The sequence below is a fragment of the Abrus precatorius genome, unplaced genomic scaffold, assembly GCF_003935025.1.
Source record: "Abrus precatorius isolate BTA unplaced genomic scaffold, Abrus_2018 Scaffold11, whole genome shotgun sequence".
Lineage (NCBI taxonomy): Eukaryota > Viridiplantae > Streptophyta > Magnoliopsida > Fabales > Fabaceae > Abrus > Abrus precatorius.
In genome coordinates this window covers 2,945,746-2,959,648 of record NW_020874303.1, presented here as the reverse complement: position 1 = coordinate 2,959,648, position 13,903 = coordinate 2,945,746, and the positions used below count along the sequence as shown (strand labels likewise).

General features: G+C 33.5%; 2 protein-coding genes across 2 annotated transcripts; both read right to left on the bottom strand.

Annotated features, from left to right (window-relative positions):
- Positions 1-3,804: 3,804 nt before the first annotated feature.
- On the bottom strand, positions 3,805-5,311 carry LOC113854351 (disease resistance protein RPM1-like). The gene is made up of 3 exons (XM_027485301.1): positions 5,271-5,311; positions 4,490-5,048; positions 3,805-4,434 (listed from the first exon to the last, which is right to left on the bottom strand). Exons 1-3 carry the CDS (start codon positions 5,309-5,311, stop codon positions 3,805-3,807), a joined length of 1,230 nt encoding a protein of 409 aa, XP_027341102.1.
- A 4,431-nt stretch (positions 5,312-9,742) lies between these two features.
- LOC113854349 (disease resistance protein RPM1-like) lies at positions 9,743-12,565 on the bottom strand. The gene has a single exon (XM_027485299.1). It carries the CDS (start codon positions 12,563-12,565, stop codon positions 9,743-9,745), a length of 2,823 nt encoding a protein of 940 aa, XP_027341100.1.
- Positions 12,566-13,903: the final 1,338 nt, after the last annotated feature.

Below are 13,903 nucleotides of genomic sequence, written 5' to 3'. Positions count from 1 at the left end.
TAATTGGTCAACTAGGATTAACCCTTGAATGATCAATTCAAGAATATAAATGACAATAAAGAAAATTTCAATTAGCATATAACAACAACAACATAAAATCAAACTAAGGTTCAAAATGAGTTACATCACAAGAATTCACCTCAATTCTATGACAAGAAATATTTTATTACACATAGTCGTAAAGATGAAAACAAGGTAATTAAACACAAAATATTTATAATAACAAGCAATAAGGGAAGAGAAAACTCTAGTGAATGGAAGCATAAATTTGTGATGAGGAGACAGAGGGGAAGCTTAGGATGGAAGATGTAGTCTTTTATTATGTAAAGAGAGGGATAGGTCAAATGTGTCTTTACCAAAGAAAGTGGCTCAGAAACCAGAAATGGGAAGTGACCAAGTAGTGCTTAGAACTCTCAAATAGGAAAAGAGAAAACTAAAGTTTGAAACACTTAATAAAGGATGAGAATTTGCTTATTCAACTTGATGCCAAAATGAGGAATACAATGTGGTATTTATAGTATTACAAGGATACTTCTAGAACATAGATTATTTTATAGTAGATATTAGACAGGATATTTCTAGACTTGGGATGTTTCTAGAGAAAGGATAAATCTAGAGTAAGGATATTTCTAGACTATAGATATTTCTAGATAGTGTAATTATAGATTATCCTAAATATAGGTTGAGAGAAAGTGAGATCCTTTTTATAGAATATAAACTAATTTTTTTATAGTTAGCATTATAGGCTTGAGCAAAGGGCATGCACCAATTGAGCATGCCCTTGACAGAGAACATCATCCTGTGAGCACAAGATGTGCTCCTCACAAGCATCCTTTGGTCAGAGACTTCAGTATTTCAGGGCATGCTCCTCCTAACCATGCTCTTGACAGAGGTGTTGCAAATCCGGTACAAGGCATACTCGTTTGGAATCCAGCATAGAGCGTGTTGATGTTGAGCACACCCTCTCCAAAAGATCCATCAACAAGGGGCCTGTTATGCCAGCAAATGATGTGTTGGATGCATTCTTAGAATACATTGGCATTCTTGTGAATGTGAACTTGTTTTAAAAGCATTTCCACCCAGTTCCTACAAATTGATAGCATAATATGAGTACATAGCAATACCGTAGTTGTGTGATCCGTTGTTTCTTCACGTAACTTGCATAAGGCAGAATTTCACATATTAAAAATAGCATGAAATCCATTTCTTCAATTCAATTTGTAGTTCAAATAGGAGTGAAATTGGAAAGTGGTAACTGAACCCAAGTCCTCGAGGGAACAATATATACTCGATTCATTCTATATTACTCAAAACTAACTGTGCACTTGTCGAATTTACACATCAATTACGTAAAGACTAAAAGTTTTGATCAAGTAAACAAAATATCTTCTAAAATGTTAAGAAGAAAAAAGCACACCTTTGTTTTTTTGAACTTTAGCACTTTGCGATTATGTCTATGGTTTGATTTCAAGCCTCTTGGATGAAGCTCAATCGGCCAATCACCGTACTGGAGAAGCCTAAAGAAAGGACATCATAAAGATGATGCTGTGGACACAAACTTAAGATATTTGTGTAATTTCTCGTTCTGCAAGCAAAGTAACAAAACTCTCAACATGTTGATTTGTGAATCAAACAAAGTTTGCAAATTATTTTATTAATTAATTCATTATTTGATGATATAGCAAAGTTACCTTTTCACTTTAATTTGAAGTTCTCTGAGCTTGGATTAGTATAAATCCAACTTCTTCAGGGACAGGACAGACAAATCAACTTTAATTAGGGTTCAACTCCTTCTACAGGATATGTGACCTTATACCTGAATACACATTTTACCCTTTCCTTCTTTTGTTGCCACAACTCTTCTATTGGCACTACTTCTACAAGCTGTTCCATATTAGTGCCAGAAGCCTTTTCATGCTATAACGAAACACAAATTACAGAGGAAATTAGTTTTCCTGTTCAATTTTGACTAGATCATTGAGTAAGTTTTGCAGTTGGGTTATTGCCAACATAAGGACATATTTGATTAGTTGCTAAAATTTATTGTTGCCAATTCTACAATCATTATTTTAGAAGATATAGTTTGAACATATGTGATGTTTATTATATATAAATTGAAGCACGCTTTACAATTAAAAAGTTTTAATCAATTTATTTACCTAGTTCTCTTTGTTTGAGGACTGAAATATCAATTTGAAGCAGAAAAGTATATTGGCATTCATGTGAAGGCGAACTTGGTTTAAAAGCATTGCCGCCCAGTTCCTACTAATTCCAAGCACTTTTTTAGTATAGAGCAAAACAATAGTGAGATTGTTGATAATATAATGACCCATTCTTAATTCTTTTTATTGCTGATAAAAACACTTTTACCACTGAATTCAAGTGGGTGATGAAGAGTAAAATAGACAGTAAACAATTCTAGAAAAAGATAGGCAAAGCAGATTTGATTATAGGAATCACATAAACACTAATCAGTAAACAGTAAAAGTTTTGATCTAGTAAACAAAAAAATTTACCAAGAATATGGGTCTGCAGTGATTAGGAAGAAAAATAAAAGATCTTATATTTTTGAAATTGGTGCTTTGTGATTTCTATCTCCTTAAGTGACGATAATGCGTCTTTCATCTGCGCCCATAATTGATACGCGGGGCACATGCTGGATGGCTGGGTGCTCTGGTCCTTCAATTGGAGCAAGGTTGTCCTCAAATTCATGTGACATTCCTGTTAAATAGAGAGCTTCAAGTTCCTTTAAGTGTTGAATGCCTGAGGGTACCACCTCAAGTTTGGGGATGTACCCTAAACAGAGGGTTTTGAGAGCACGTAACGCTCCTTCTTCGATACAAATGGAATTCAAGTTTTCTAGTCTGAAAAGATCAAGTTGCTTGAGTCTTTGAAACCCTCCATCTTCAAAATGCAAGCTTACACCATTATATGACATATGCACAAGGCGTGACAAAATTGGCAAATCTTTCAGTGATTTCATTGGATCATGAGTTAAACAAGGGCTTGTCAAGATCAATTCTACAAGGTTTCGAAGCTTGGGAATCCACTTTGGCAACTTCTCAAACATAAACATTAGGTGAAACTTTCGAAGCATAGAAGGAGATGAATCAAACTGCGAACCAAGCACGTTGATAAAATACGTAGGCTTTCCAAGTGTTGCATTTTACTTATTGAGGAACTTAGAGCACTTCCTTGTTCTTCCCTGACATCAAACAAGCTCAACTTCCTCAATTGTGTTAGCCTTCCCAGCTCTCTAATTAGCTCTACCCCATCTTCACCTATGGCCACATTACTTAACGTTGTAATGAAGTCATGCCTCCAAGACCATCCTTCAATTGAGACAAAGGTATGTTATCCCCCCGAAGATGTCGTACCTTTCTAAGCTTTCTAACCTCCTTTGGCATCATTTTCAAAAGTGATCCCCTTAGATCCAAGGTCTCTAAGTTCTGCAGCTTAGCAATGGAATTTGGAAGGCTTACTATAAATGTTCTCCTAAAGCTTAAATACCTCAAGTGGATTAAATTTCCTAAATTTTCAGGAACATAATTTAATTGAGAACCTTCAAAATCAAGTACCTTCAATAACATGTACTTGTCAGGTATTCCCCTCACAAAGTGCTCAGGTAATTCTTTAGGTGTGAAGACAAAAAGTGACCTAATGTGTGAGCTTTCACTAGTACTCATTTCGTCATTGGAATTATTTCTAACATATAGCCTCTAGTTATTCCCCTTAACACTGACTTATCATTTGCGCTATGACAAAAACTCAAATCCTCAATTTTTTTAAGAATCATCTCATGTATTAGGTCATGAACACGATAGGCTCTAACTTTCCCATATGTCGTGTAAGTGAAGATGCTTGCACCAAACTTCTATCGATCAACTCTTCTAAATATCCCTCTGCAACTTCCTCTAAAGATTTTTCCTCTTCATATTTCACAATCCCTTCAGCTATCCATTGTCGAATTAGTCTTTTAGATTTAATTTCACGGTCTTCAGGATATATGCCAAAGTATAAAAAGCATGACTTAAGAAGGTAAGGCAAATCATTATAACTGAAACCCAAAATTTTTTTTATACTATCTATTTGTTGATTCTTCTTCAGCTCTCGATAAAACTTTTCCCATTCATCAACTCTTGTCGTATCTTTCCTAGATAAAAGACTACCAATAACCACTAATGCAAGTGGCAAACCATTGCATTTTTTAACAATCTTTGAGGAAATGTCCTTCAGTTTTTCTGTGCAGGATCCATCAAATTCAAATTGAAATGCCTTCTTGCAGAAGAGTACCCAAGATTGTTCAGGAGGTAGGGATTTCAGTTCATGTATTTTAAGAAAAGAAGATTTCTTGCAGGAATCTGCAACTTTCTTGTGCCTAGTTGTGATAACTATCCTACTTCCATTTCTACTATCAAGTGCAGCAAAGTCAATCTCATCCCAAAAATTTTCATCCCAAACGTCATCAAAAAAGACTACCAATAACTACATTGACTTCATCTATCAATGTATCACCTCGCATTTTTGAAATATTCTGTGGAGGTTCCATCTTTCTTTCCTTGTAAAACTTCTGCAACATGTCCCTCAACAAGTCATCTACATTATAGGACTGAGACACTGTGATCCATGCATGGCAATCAAAGTGTTCAATCACCTTCTGGTTGTCAAAAACATTCTTGGCAAGAGTGGTCTTTCCTTGCCCTCCCATTCCTACCACAGAGATGACTATGCGCTCTGTTCTTCCCCTTATCAACCAACAGACCAATTCATCTCTTGGTTCTTCAAAGCCCACAATTTGTGCTTCATCCATGTAAAGGGGAGCCCTGCGAATCTTCTCCAAAGTGGTGTATTGGTTTCCTCTAGAAGTGCTTGGTCCTTGTTCCATAAAAGGTTGAATTTTGAAGTCACTCTTTCTTTCACGTATTTCATTGATTGCACGAACTCGTGATTTGACATTCTGAACCTTATATGCTATTTGCAGACGAAGGATCATGGTTTTGATGAAGTCAGCAGGCTCACATGGTAAAGCTGTTGGGTTAAACTCCCAACTATGTGTCCAAAAGTCCAAATTTTAAGCACAATTTTTCACATAATTGAGGGGAGTGAGAAGTCAGAAGAGTGGGTGAGAGAAGTCAAAATTGAAAGGTTTTTTGTTGCATCCGGTGCATGGTGTATTTTGCAGAGAGAGACATCAAAAGAGAGAAGGGAAGTGAGGGAAGAAAGAAGCTCCAGACCAGCTACTCCATTTCTCTGATATCTGATTAGTTCACCTTTTCTTTGATGTCATCGTGTGTGGTGTCATCATCTCCATCTGCGGCAATTCTAACTGCTTGATGAATGATGACTTGATTCCTTTTTAGTTCTTTTTTCATGTTTTCAACGTCTTTTGGGACACCCTTGATGATATCGGTTACTTCCTTTACGAATGGAAGCAAATGATCACGAGCGAAGGAGAATCGAGTCTTTGTGGTGAGATGAGATATAACATTTATCTTCTTCAATATTTATATAGCTTAGAAGTCCACAATGAGGGAAAGGCTTTGACTTTCCCATGGTGATTGTTTAATAATTATTAAGCAAGTTGGATTTAGCTAATGTATATATAATTGTGGGTGAACATGTTCATTCTTCTATTGTTTAATCCATGCATTTAATTGTTACTTGAAGCAATAGAAGATGATCGTGATTGTTCATTCCTTTCACTTGTTCATTTATGCATGGGAGTTTGACTAACTCAGACATGATGCATGCTAATTGCAGAGACTAGTGGGAGCATGTGACCTCTGCCATCATGCTTATTATTAAGATGAAAACAATTTTAATTAATATTTGAACATGTAGTAATTTATGAATTTGAGGCATTGTCAAACTTTAATACATGGTTGTTTGGCTTAATCACAGACATGATCCGCGGTATTTGCAAAGTATTATTATTGAGTAGTTGAAATTATTATTCAGATTCTTAAGATACACTCACAAGTCCAAAGTCAAAAAAATGAGAAAAATTAGTAACTTATTTCTAGGATGAAAATAGGTGTTTAGTTAAGCCTACCGCCTAACATTTTTAAGAACTAGTCTGGCTTAGCCTATTTAAGTAATAAGCTTAACTTAAACTTTTTAAATAGTTTAATTAATTAAATAAGTTATTTAAGTAATAAGCTTAACTTAAACTTTTTAAAAAGTTTAATTAATTAAATAGGTCAGACTTAAATTTAAAAAAAAAGTCTATTAAACCTATTTAAAATTTATAAAATTGTTAATAATATATTAAACAAGTTTATGTCATTATTATAATATAATATTATATTAAATAAATTAAATTTTATATTTCAAACTCTAATCATTTTTATTATAGTTAAAAAGTGTTCTTACTACGTATATATACCTTCTACGAGAGAGAGTCTTGTTTGTTGAAGTTATAATACTTATTTGTATTTGGTGATTAAAAAAGTTAATAGGCCAAATCAAACTTTTAAAAAGATTATACTAGACTTAATAAAACTTATGACAAATAATTGGTAAGACTTAAGCTTTAAAATTATTAAATAAATCATGTCTATTTATGCAAAGTTTAGTCTAACCTATTTTCATTTTTATATATTTCCAAAGTCACTCTTAATTTTTTATTAGAATTTATTTAAAATTAAAAAAATTATATAAAGTATACTCTTAGTTGAATGATTTTCACTCCTCTTTTAATGACAATTTTTATATAATAGGAAAACCATTAATCATTGGAACAAAATCATCAAATATTTCATTTTTTTATTGGACAAAATTTAGGTGCAGCTATTAAAGTGGTGCAATTTACCAATAGAGTTTTTTTTTTTTTTTTTTTATAAGCACAAGAGTTTCATTAATTAAGCACTAGGGGTGCTTAACCCAAATTTACAAGTATTAAGTACCATATATTAAGTCTCACAAATCAACCAAAAAATAAACAATCTTTCCTTGACCTAACCTTCTCCTATATAATAAGAAGGAAAATATGCTCTGAAGTAATAGCTCCCTGTTATCATGCAGGAAAGAGCAATTCCATGGTAAGGACGGGTTCAAAGCATCAAGCAAAGAATGAGAAGTAGACTATTTTAGCATGAGCTGTAAGAGCTTGCCATGTCTTCAATTTAATCCTCTCCATTACTTTCAGGGCATCCAATTCACAATTAGAAAAAATAATTTCATTTCTATGCTTCCAAATACACCACAATGTCAAGCTCCAAATAACCAAAGTTAGTTTCCACCATTTCTTACTTGGCAGCAGCTCAGAAAAACCAATATCGTTATGTACTAAGGAAGAATATGAGCATATTGAACGATTCAACCAAGCTGGAATGCCCTCCCAAATGGACTTTACAAAACTACAATCTATGAATAAATGTACAGTGTTCTAATAAGATTAGCTTTGGAGGGAAAAGAGTCACGGATCACCTGCCATATAAACACTTGGACTTTATGAGGAACCCAACAGCGCCATACCTTGTTCAAAATTTGAATGCTTAAAATGTTGAAATTTGGTCCTATATCCACATTGCTTTGTATAGTGCAATACCCAGATTTTGTAGAATAACCTTTAATCCTATCACTCATCCAAATCCATCTATCCAAAGTGTTTGGGTGTGGTCGGTAATCTTGCAAAATAATAAAAAGGTTAGTAGCAAATAAGGGACCATGTCGTGCTTTTAGACAAATAATCTTGAAAAGAGAGACTCAAACCTATCCATGTCAAGTCACATCTCACTCCAAAAGCTCATATTCGATCCATCTCCTAATACTTTCTTCACACTATTTACAAACCAGTTGTTTGCAAGGTAACCCAATCCTCAAATGTCCTTCCACCAGGTTGAAGCTTTAGGATTTCTCAATAGAATATTTGGTGTAGCAAACAAGGGACCGTGTCGTGCTTTTAGACAAACAATCTCGGAAAGAGAGACTCAAACCTATCCATGTCAAGTCACATCTCACTCCAAAAGCTCATATTCGATCCATCTCTTAATACTTTCTTCACACCATTTACAAACCAGTTGTTTGCAAGGTAACCCACTCCTCGAATGTCCTTCCACCAGGTTGAAGCTTTAGGATTTCTCAATAGAATATTTGGTGTAGCAAACAAGGAACCATTTACCAATAGAGTTTTATTTTATCAATCTACAATAATATTAAATATAAATATTTTATTAAATAAAACTCTAATTTTAATTAGTAAACAGTACTAGCAATACCTACAAAATAGCACCTAAGTTTTCTTCTTTTCCATTTTTGTTTGCTCTAGTCTGTGAGTATTTAATTTACTTGTTATTTCATATTTTTATCTCTTTCAGTTTAGAGGAGAAAATAAAATACAAGGCTTAAACTAAAGGTCTTGGTAATTCAATAGTATTAATTATTAACACATTTTCTTTAAATCCTTATCTTACACTTTTTTTAGATTAAAAAATACATTCCAGCACATTATCTTTTTAATTCTATTTCCTCGACAAAAGTATTCTTGTTAATAATTTTAATGACGATATTTGTTATGGAATTAAAAAATAAATAAATATTTAATAAGAAGTGCTAATACTAAATAAGAGAATATAAATATCTTTACTTTTTAGTTAATATATTTGTTAATATTAACAAATTTATTCAAGTATATTTCTGCATAGGGAATTTTGTTGGGTAATTGATACGGTTTGTAGTCGGAGGAGCTGACTAGGAGAAGAATATGAAGAAGCATCAGACCCTTGATAGAATGATAATCTTCAATCTCAGAATAATGAACAAAGGTGATGGAATGTTTATTGATTGTTGGTTAATTAAAATAATAAATAAAATATAAGAAAAGTTTAGGCTTACAATTTCGAATACCAACAATATTTAACGTGTATTGAAAATTAACTTCAATAATAAAATGTTTAAATCTATACTCAGAACTCTAAAATATGCATCTCTTAAAAATGAGAACTAGTCCAGACCCAATGACTTGGTGCAGCGCGAGCATGGAGAAAAGTTGAAAGGGGTGATTGTCCCCTTTTTATTCTCTGACTTCAATGACTTCAAATGGAAGGATAAGAAGGCATTCTTGTGAAGGAGAAGATGATTTCAATGCACTTCCTCCTTGTTCAGTTGTTCCTACCAAATCAAAGCACAATATTAGTACTGATAGAGCATCACATCACATCACACTAGTGAGACAATAATGACAAAATAGTTCCCCAAAACATTACTTTATAATATTTTGTTGCTGATTAAACATCTTTACCATTAATTTCTAGTATAAAACATGTTCTGCAAGAAAATGCAGGCAAATTTTGAGAAATAATTTTAAGAATTAGATAAATAGTTAAAGTTTGGCTTAATTTTACTTTTAGTCCTTAGACTTCCAAGGTATGTACAATTTTCATTTCCTTAATGATTGCTCTCGTTTAGTTAGTCTTTTAGTTTTTCAATTGCTCAAGTTAAATCATTTACTTCAAAATGAAAAGAATTATATTCTATATATTTATTTTATATTTTTTATTGAAATATTTTGAATATTTTTTCTTTATTTATTTGAATAAATCAATAGAATATCATATTTCTATTATACTTTTATTAATTATTGGATAAAACTGGGAGAAACAAAATCACAGATAAGTTAAAGTAGTAAAAGCATCAAAAGTGCAATTAATCAGGAGTAAACAAGAATATCATTATGCAATGACTATGGGGAAAAAAAGCATACCTTTTATTCTCACAAGTGGACACCTGATTTCTATCTTCTTCAGTGGTGAAAAGTGTAATATCTGTGGAAGTTGACAATTCTTACAACAGGCACATGCACAATTATGGAGTGACTTCGTCCTCTAATACGAGATATGTTGCTCTCAAATTCAGTTGACATATCTTCCACATGGAGAACTTCAAGTTGCTTCAAGTGTTGGATGCCAGAGGGTACCTCTTCAAGTTTAGGGATAAATTCTAACCAAAGGGATTTGAGAGAATGCAGTGCTCCTTTGTCAATACAGATGGAATTCAAGTTTGGCAAATATATGAGTCTTAGATCTTTCAGTTTCTGAAACCCCCCATCTTGAAAATGCATGCTTACACCTTTATATGAGAAAATATGGAGGTACAACAAATTTGGCAAATTTTTTAATAATTTCATTGGATCATCAATTAACTGGAAGTCTATCAAGCTTAGCTTAACAAGGTTTTGAAGCTTTGGAATCCACTCTGGCAATTTCTTAGACTTGGATAATAGGCTAAGCTTCCGAAGCATAGGTGGGGCTGAATTAAACTGTGAACAAAGGATGTCATCTAGAATTCTTGAATCAATGCGTAGGCTTTCCAAACATTGCATCTTATTTATTGAGGAACAGAGAGCACTTCCCTGTTCTTCCCTAACATCAAACAAGCTCAACTTCCTTAATTGTGTTAGCCTTCCCAGCTCTCTTGTTTGCTCTGCACCATGTTTGTCTATTTTCACTTTACCCAGAGTTTGTAGGGATGTCATGCTTCCAATACCATTCTTCAACTGAATCATAGACAGATAATCGCCTAAAAGATGTTGTAGCTTACTAAGTTTGCAAATCTCCCTTGGAATTTCTTCCACATATGTTCCCCTTAGGTCCAAAGTCTCCAAATTTTGTAGCCTAGCAATGTAATTTGGAAGAATATATATTTGTGTATTCCTGAAGCTTAAATACTTCAAGTGTATTAAATTCCCTAAATTCCCTAAATTCCCCAAGTGTATATACTTTGAGTGGATTAAGTAACTCTCGAAGCCTAAATACTTCAAGTGGTTTAAATTCCACAAACTTTCATGAATTAAAGACCGCTTAACTTCTTCAAAATCAAGTACCTTTAACATGTATTCAGTAGATATTCTACTCATAAAGTGTAAAGGTAATTCATCTGTGAATACAAAAAGTGATCGAATGTGTGGTCGTTCATTACTACTCATTAAATCATTGGAACCAGTTGTTATTGATAAGCGTCGGGCTATCAACAACTCACCATGTACCACATGACAAAACCTCAAATCCTCACATTTTCTAAGAATCATCTCACGTGTTAGGTCATGAACTCGACAACTTCTAACTCTCCCATCAATGCTAAGTGAAGATGATTGCACCAAACTTCTATCAATCAACTCTCTTAAATATCTTTCTGCAACTTTCTCTAAAGTTTTTCCCTCCTCATGTTTTACAAACCCTTCAACCATCCATTGCCGAATTAGTCTTTTGGATTTAATTTCATAGTCTTCAGGATATATTCCAAAATACAAAAGGCACGATTTAAGATGGTATGGCAAATCATGATAACTTAAACCCAAAATATTGGTTATGCTATCTATATGTTGATTCTTCTGCAGCTCATTATAGAAGTTTACCCATTCATCAACTGCAGTCGTATCTTTCATAGATAAAAGACCACCAATGACCACTATTGCAAGTGGTAGACCCTCACATTTTTCAACAATCTTAGAGGATATATCTTTGAGCTCTCTTGGACAGCATTCATTAGACTCAAATTGGAAGGCCTTCTTGCAAAAGAGTTGCCAAGATTTTTCTGGGGACAAGGAGCGCAAGTTATGGATTTCAACAAAAGAAGATTTCTTACAGTATAGAGCAACATTCATGTCTCTTGTTGTGATAAGTATCCTACTTCCATTTTTATTATCAGTTACTGCAAATTCAATTTCATCCCAAAAATGCTCATTCCACACATCATCAAACAAGAGAACATACCTCATTCCATTCAAGAGATTTCTCACTTCACTTATCAACGACCATCGATCCATTGTAGAAATATTCTGAGGAGGATCTTTCTTCTTTTCTTTGCAAATCTTCAGCAGCATGCCCCTCAACAGCCCTTCTGCCATGTAGGATTGAGACACTGTGATCCAAACACGGCAATCGAAGTGTCCAACGACCTCTCGACTGTCAAAAACTTTCTTGGCAAGAGTGGTCTTTCCCAACCCTCCCATTCCTACCACAGAGATCACAGTGCGCTTCGCTCTTCCATTTACCAACCAATGAACCAATTTATCTCTAGGGGCTTCGAAACCCACAATTTCAGCTTCTTCCATGTAAAATGGAGCATGTCGAAGGTTCTGCCATTGGACATTTTGGCATCCTCTAGAACTGCTCGGTCCTTGTTTTCCAGAAGATTGGATTTGGAAGCGATTGTCACTTTTACTGCTTTCCATGATTTCACAAACTTGTGAATTGATGTCCTTAATCTTGTGCGCTATTTGAAGACGAAGGATCATAACTTTGATGAAGTCAACAGGATTACTCAAAGCTGCACATCCAGGATCATTACCAGCCTGTTGTTCCTCAAAGATCATATATTCATCAATGACATCTTCCATACGAAAAGCAACTTCTATCAGCTCCTTCACCCTCCTTTTGATTGTGTCATGCGTCATGTCTTCTTTAGCTGCATCCATCATATCTGCATCATGAATGAAGGCTTGAATCATTTCCAGTTCATCTTTCGTGTCTGCAACTGCTTTTGGAAGGCCCTTGATCATATTGAATGCTTCCTTCAAGAATGGAAACAAATGATCTCGAGTCAAGGACAATGCAGTTTCCGCCATTTGAGTCTAGCTATATATGATTTCTGCTATTGCTATATGGTGAGATGAGATGAAACTTCATGTCCTTGCAACATTTATATAACACAAAGTCCACTCTGAGAAAAAGACATTGAGTTTCTGTGTGGCATTTCTTAATATTTATTGAGCAAGTTGTGTTTAGATCGTGCTTTAAAGAAACCATGCTTGTCATGTTTAATTTTTCAAACAGCTGGAAACATGTGACATATTTCAATATCCTTAATTGTTAATTAAGATAAAATAAATAAATAACATTGTAAATAGAGTAAGTCATGACTTTGAGGCATTTACAAACATTCATGGTAGTTTGGCTTAATCTCAGACACGATCTGCGCTAGCTGTTGAGACAAGCTGGAGCAACAAATATGGATGGTTCTGTTCAATTGTAAATGGGATTGCAACATATATATATACATATTAAAAATAACTATAGTATCGCCGTATCCATACGGTGTTCATTATTCTGGAATCGCGTGTCTGTTTCATACTAGTGCTTCATGCTATAATTTTTTTTAAAGATGAAAAAAGACATGAAATTGAGAGTATTATATAGATTGTTGAATTTATTTAATGGGATGCATTTAAAGACAAACGATGCTTAGGAACAAGAACTATTTGTATGACTAATGATATTTAAACTTATGGACATATTTAAACTCTTCAATTCTAAAGACTTCATTATTATTTCAATTTTACTAGTTTCATGATCCGGATTGGACCCATCACCGGACCAACCCATCACCAACACACAGACTAAGTTGTTTAGAAAATCAACTAAACCTCAAACTTAATTAGAAGTAACATATGAAACATTAAACTTTTCTAAATTCTTAATATAAAAAAATTGTCAAAATTTTGAAAGAGTTTCTTCTGTGTTTCCATCATCCCTGATAAGAATCAAGAAAGGTCCATTGAAGACAAAGACTTAAAGACATTAGAAAGATACAAGAGTAAAAAGAATAAATAAAGACTTAAAAAAGATTGTTACTATCTTATTTAAAAGAGAGCTCAATTTAAAGTTAGAAAAGTTCAAGATAGTTAATTACATATGCTTAGAGGATTTGAATCTAACGAGTTTTATTAGGATTTAATTATTATGTTTAATTTATTTATTTTAATATTAGTCATTACTTATTTTGAATTTTTATTTAGGATAAAATCTTGTTATTTTATTTAGTTTATTTAAATTTAGGCTTGTTGGTACAAGAAGTCCATTAGGGTTTGTATTAGCATTAGTTTACAAGTATTAAGCATATATAAGCTCTTGTAGACACACTTTTAATTAGTTTTGAATACAATTTGAGATTGAACACTCTTGTG

Excerpts from the sequence above, each read along its gene's own strand:
- LOC113854351 (XM_027485301.1), bottom strand. The coding sequence starts at position 5,311 with ATGGAGATGATGACACCACACACGATGACATCAAAGAAAAG. Across the intron at positions 5,049-5,270 it reads ACGATGACATCAAAGAAAAG|TTGGGAGTTTAACCCAACAG; the intron begins GTGAACTAATCA and ends TTGGACACATAG. Across the intron at positions 4,435-4,489 it reads CATTGATAGATGAAGTCAAT|ATTGACTTTGCTGCACTTGA; the intron begins GTAGTTATTGGT and ends TTTTGGGATGAG.
- LOC113854349 (XM_027485299.1), bottom strand. The coding sequence starts at position 12,565 with ATGGCGGAAACTGCATTGTCCTTGACTCGAGATCATTTGTTTCCATTC.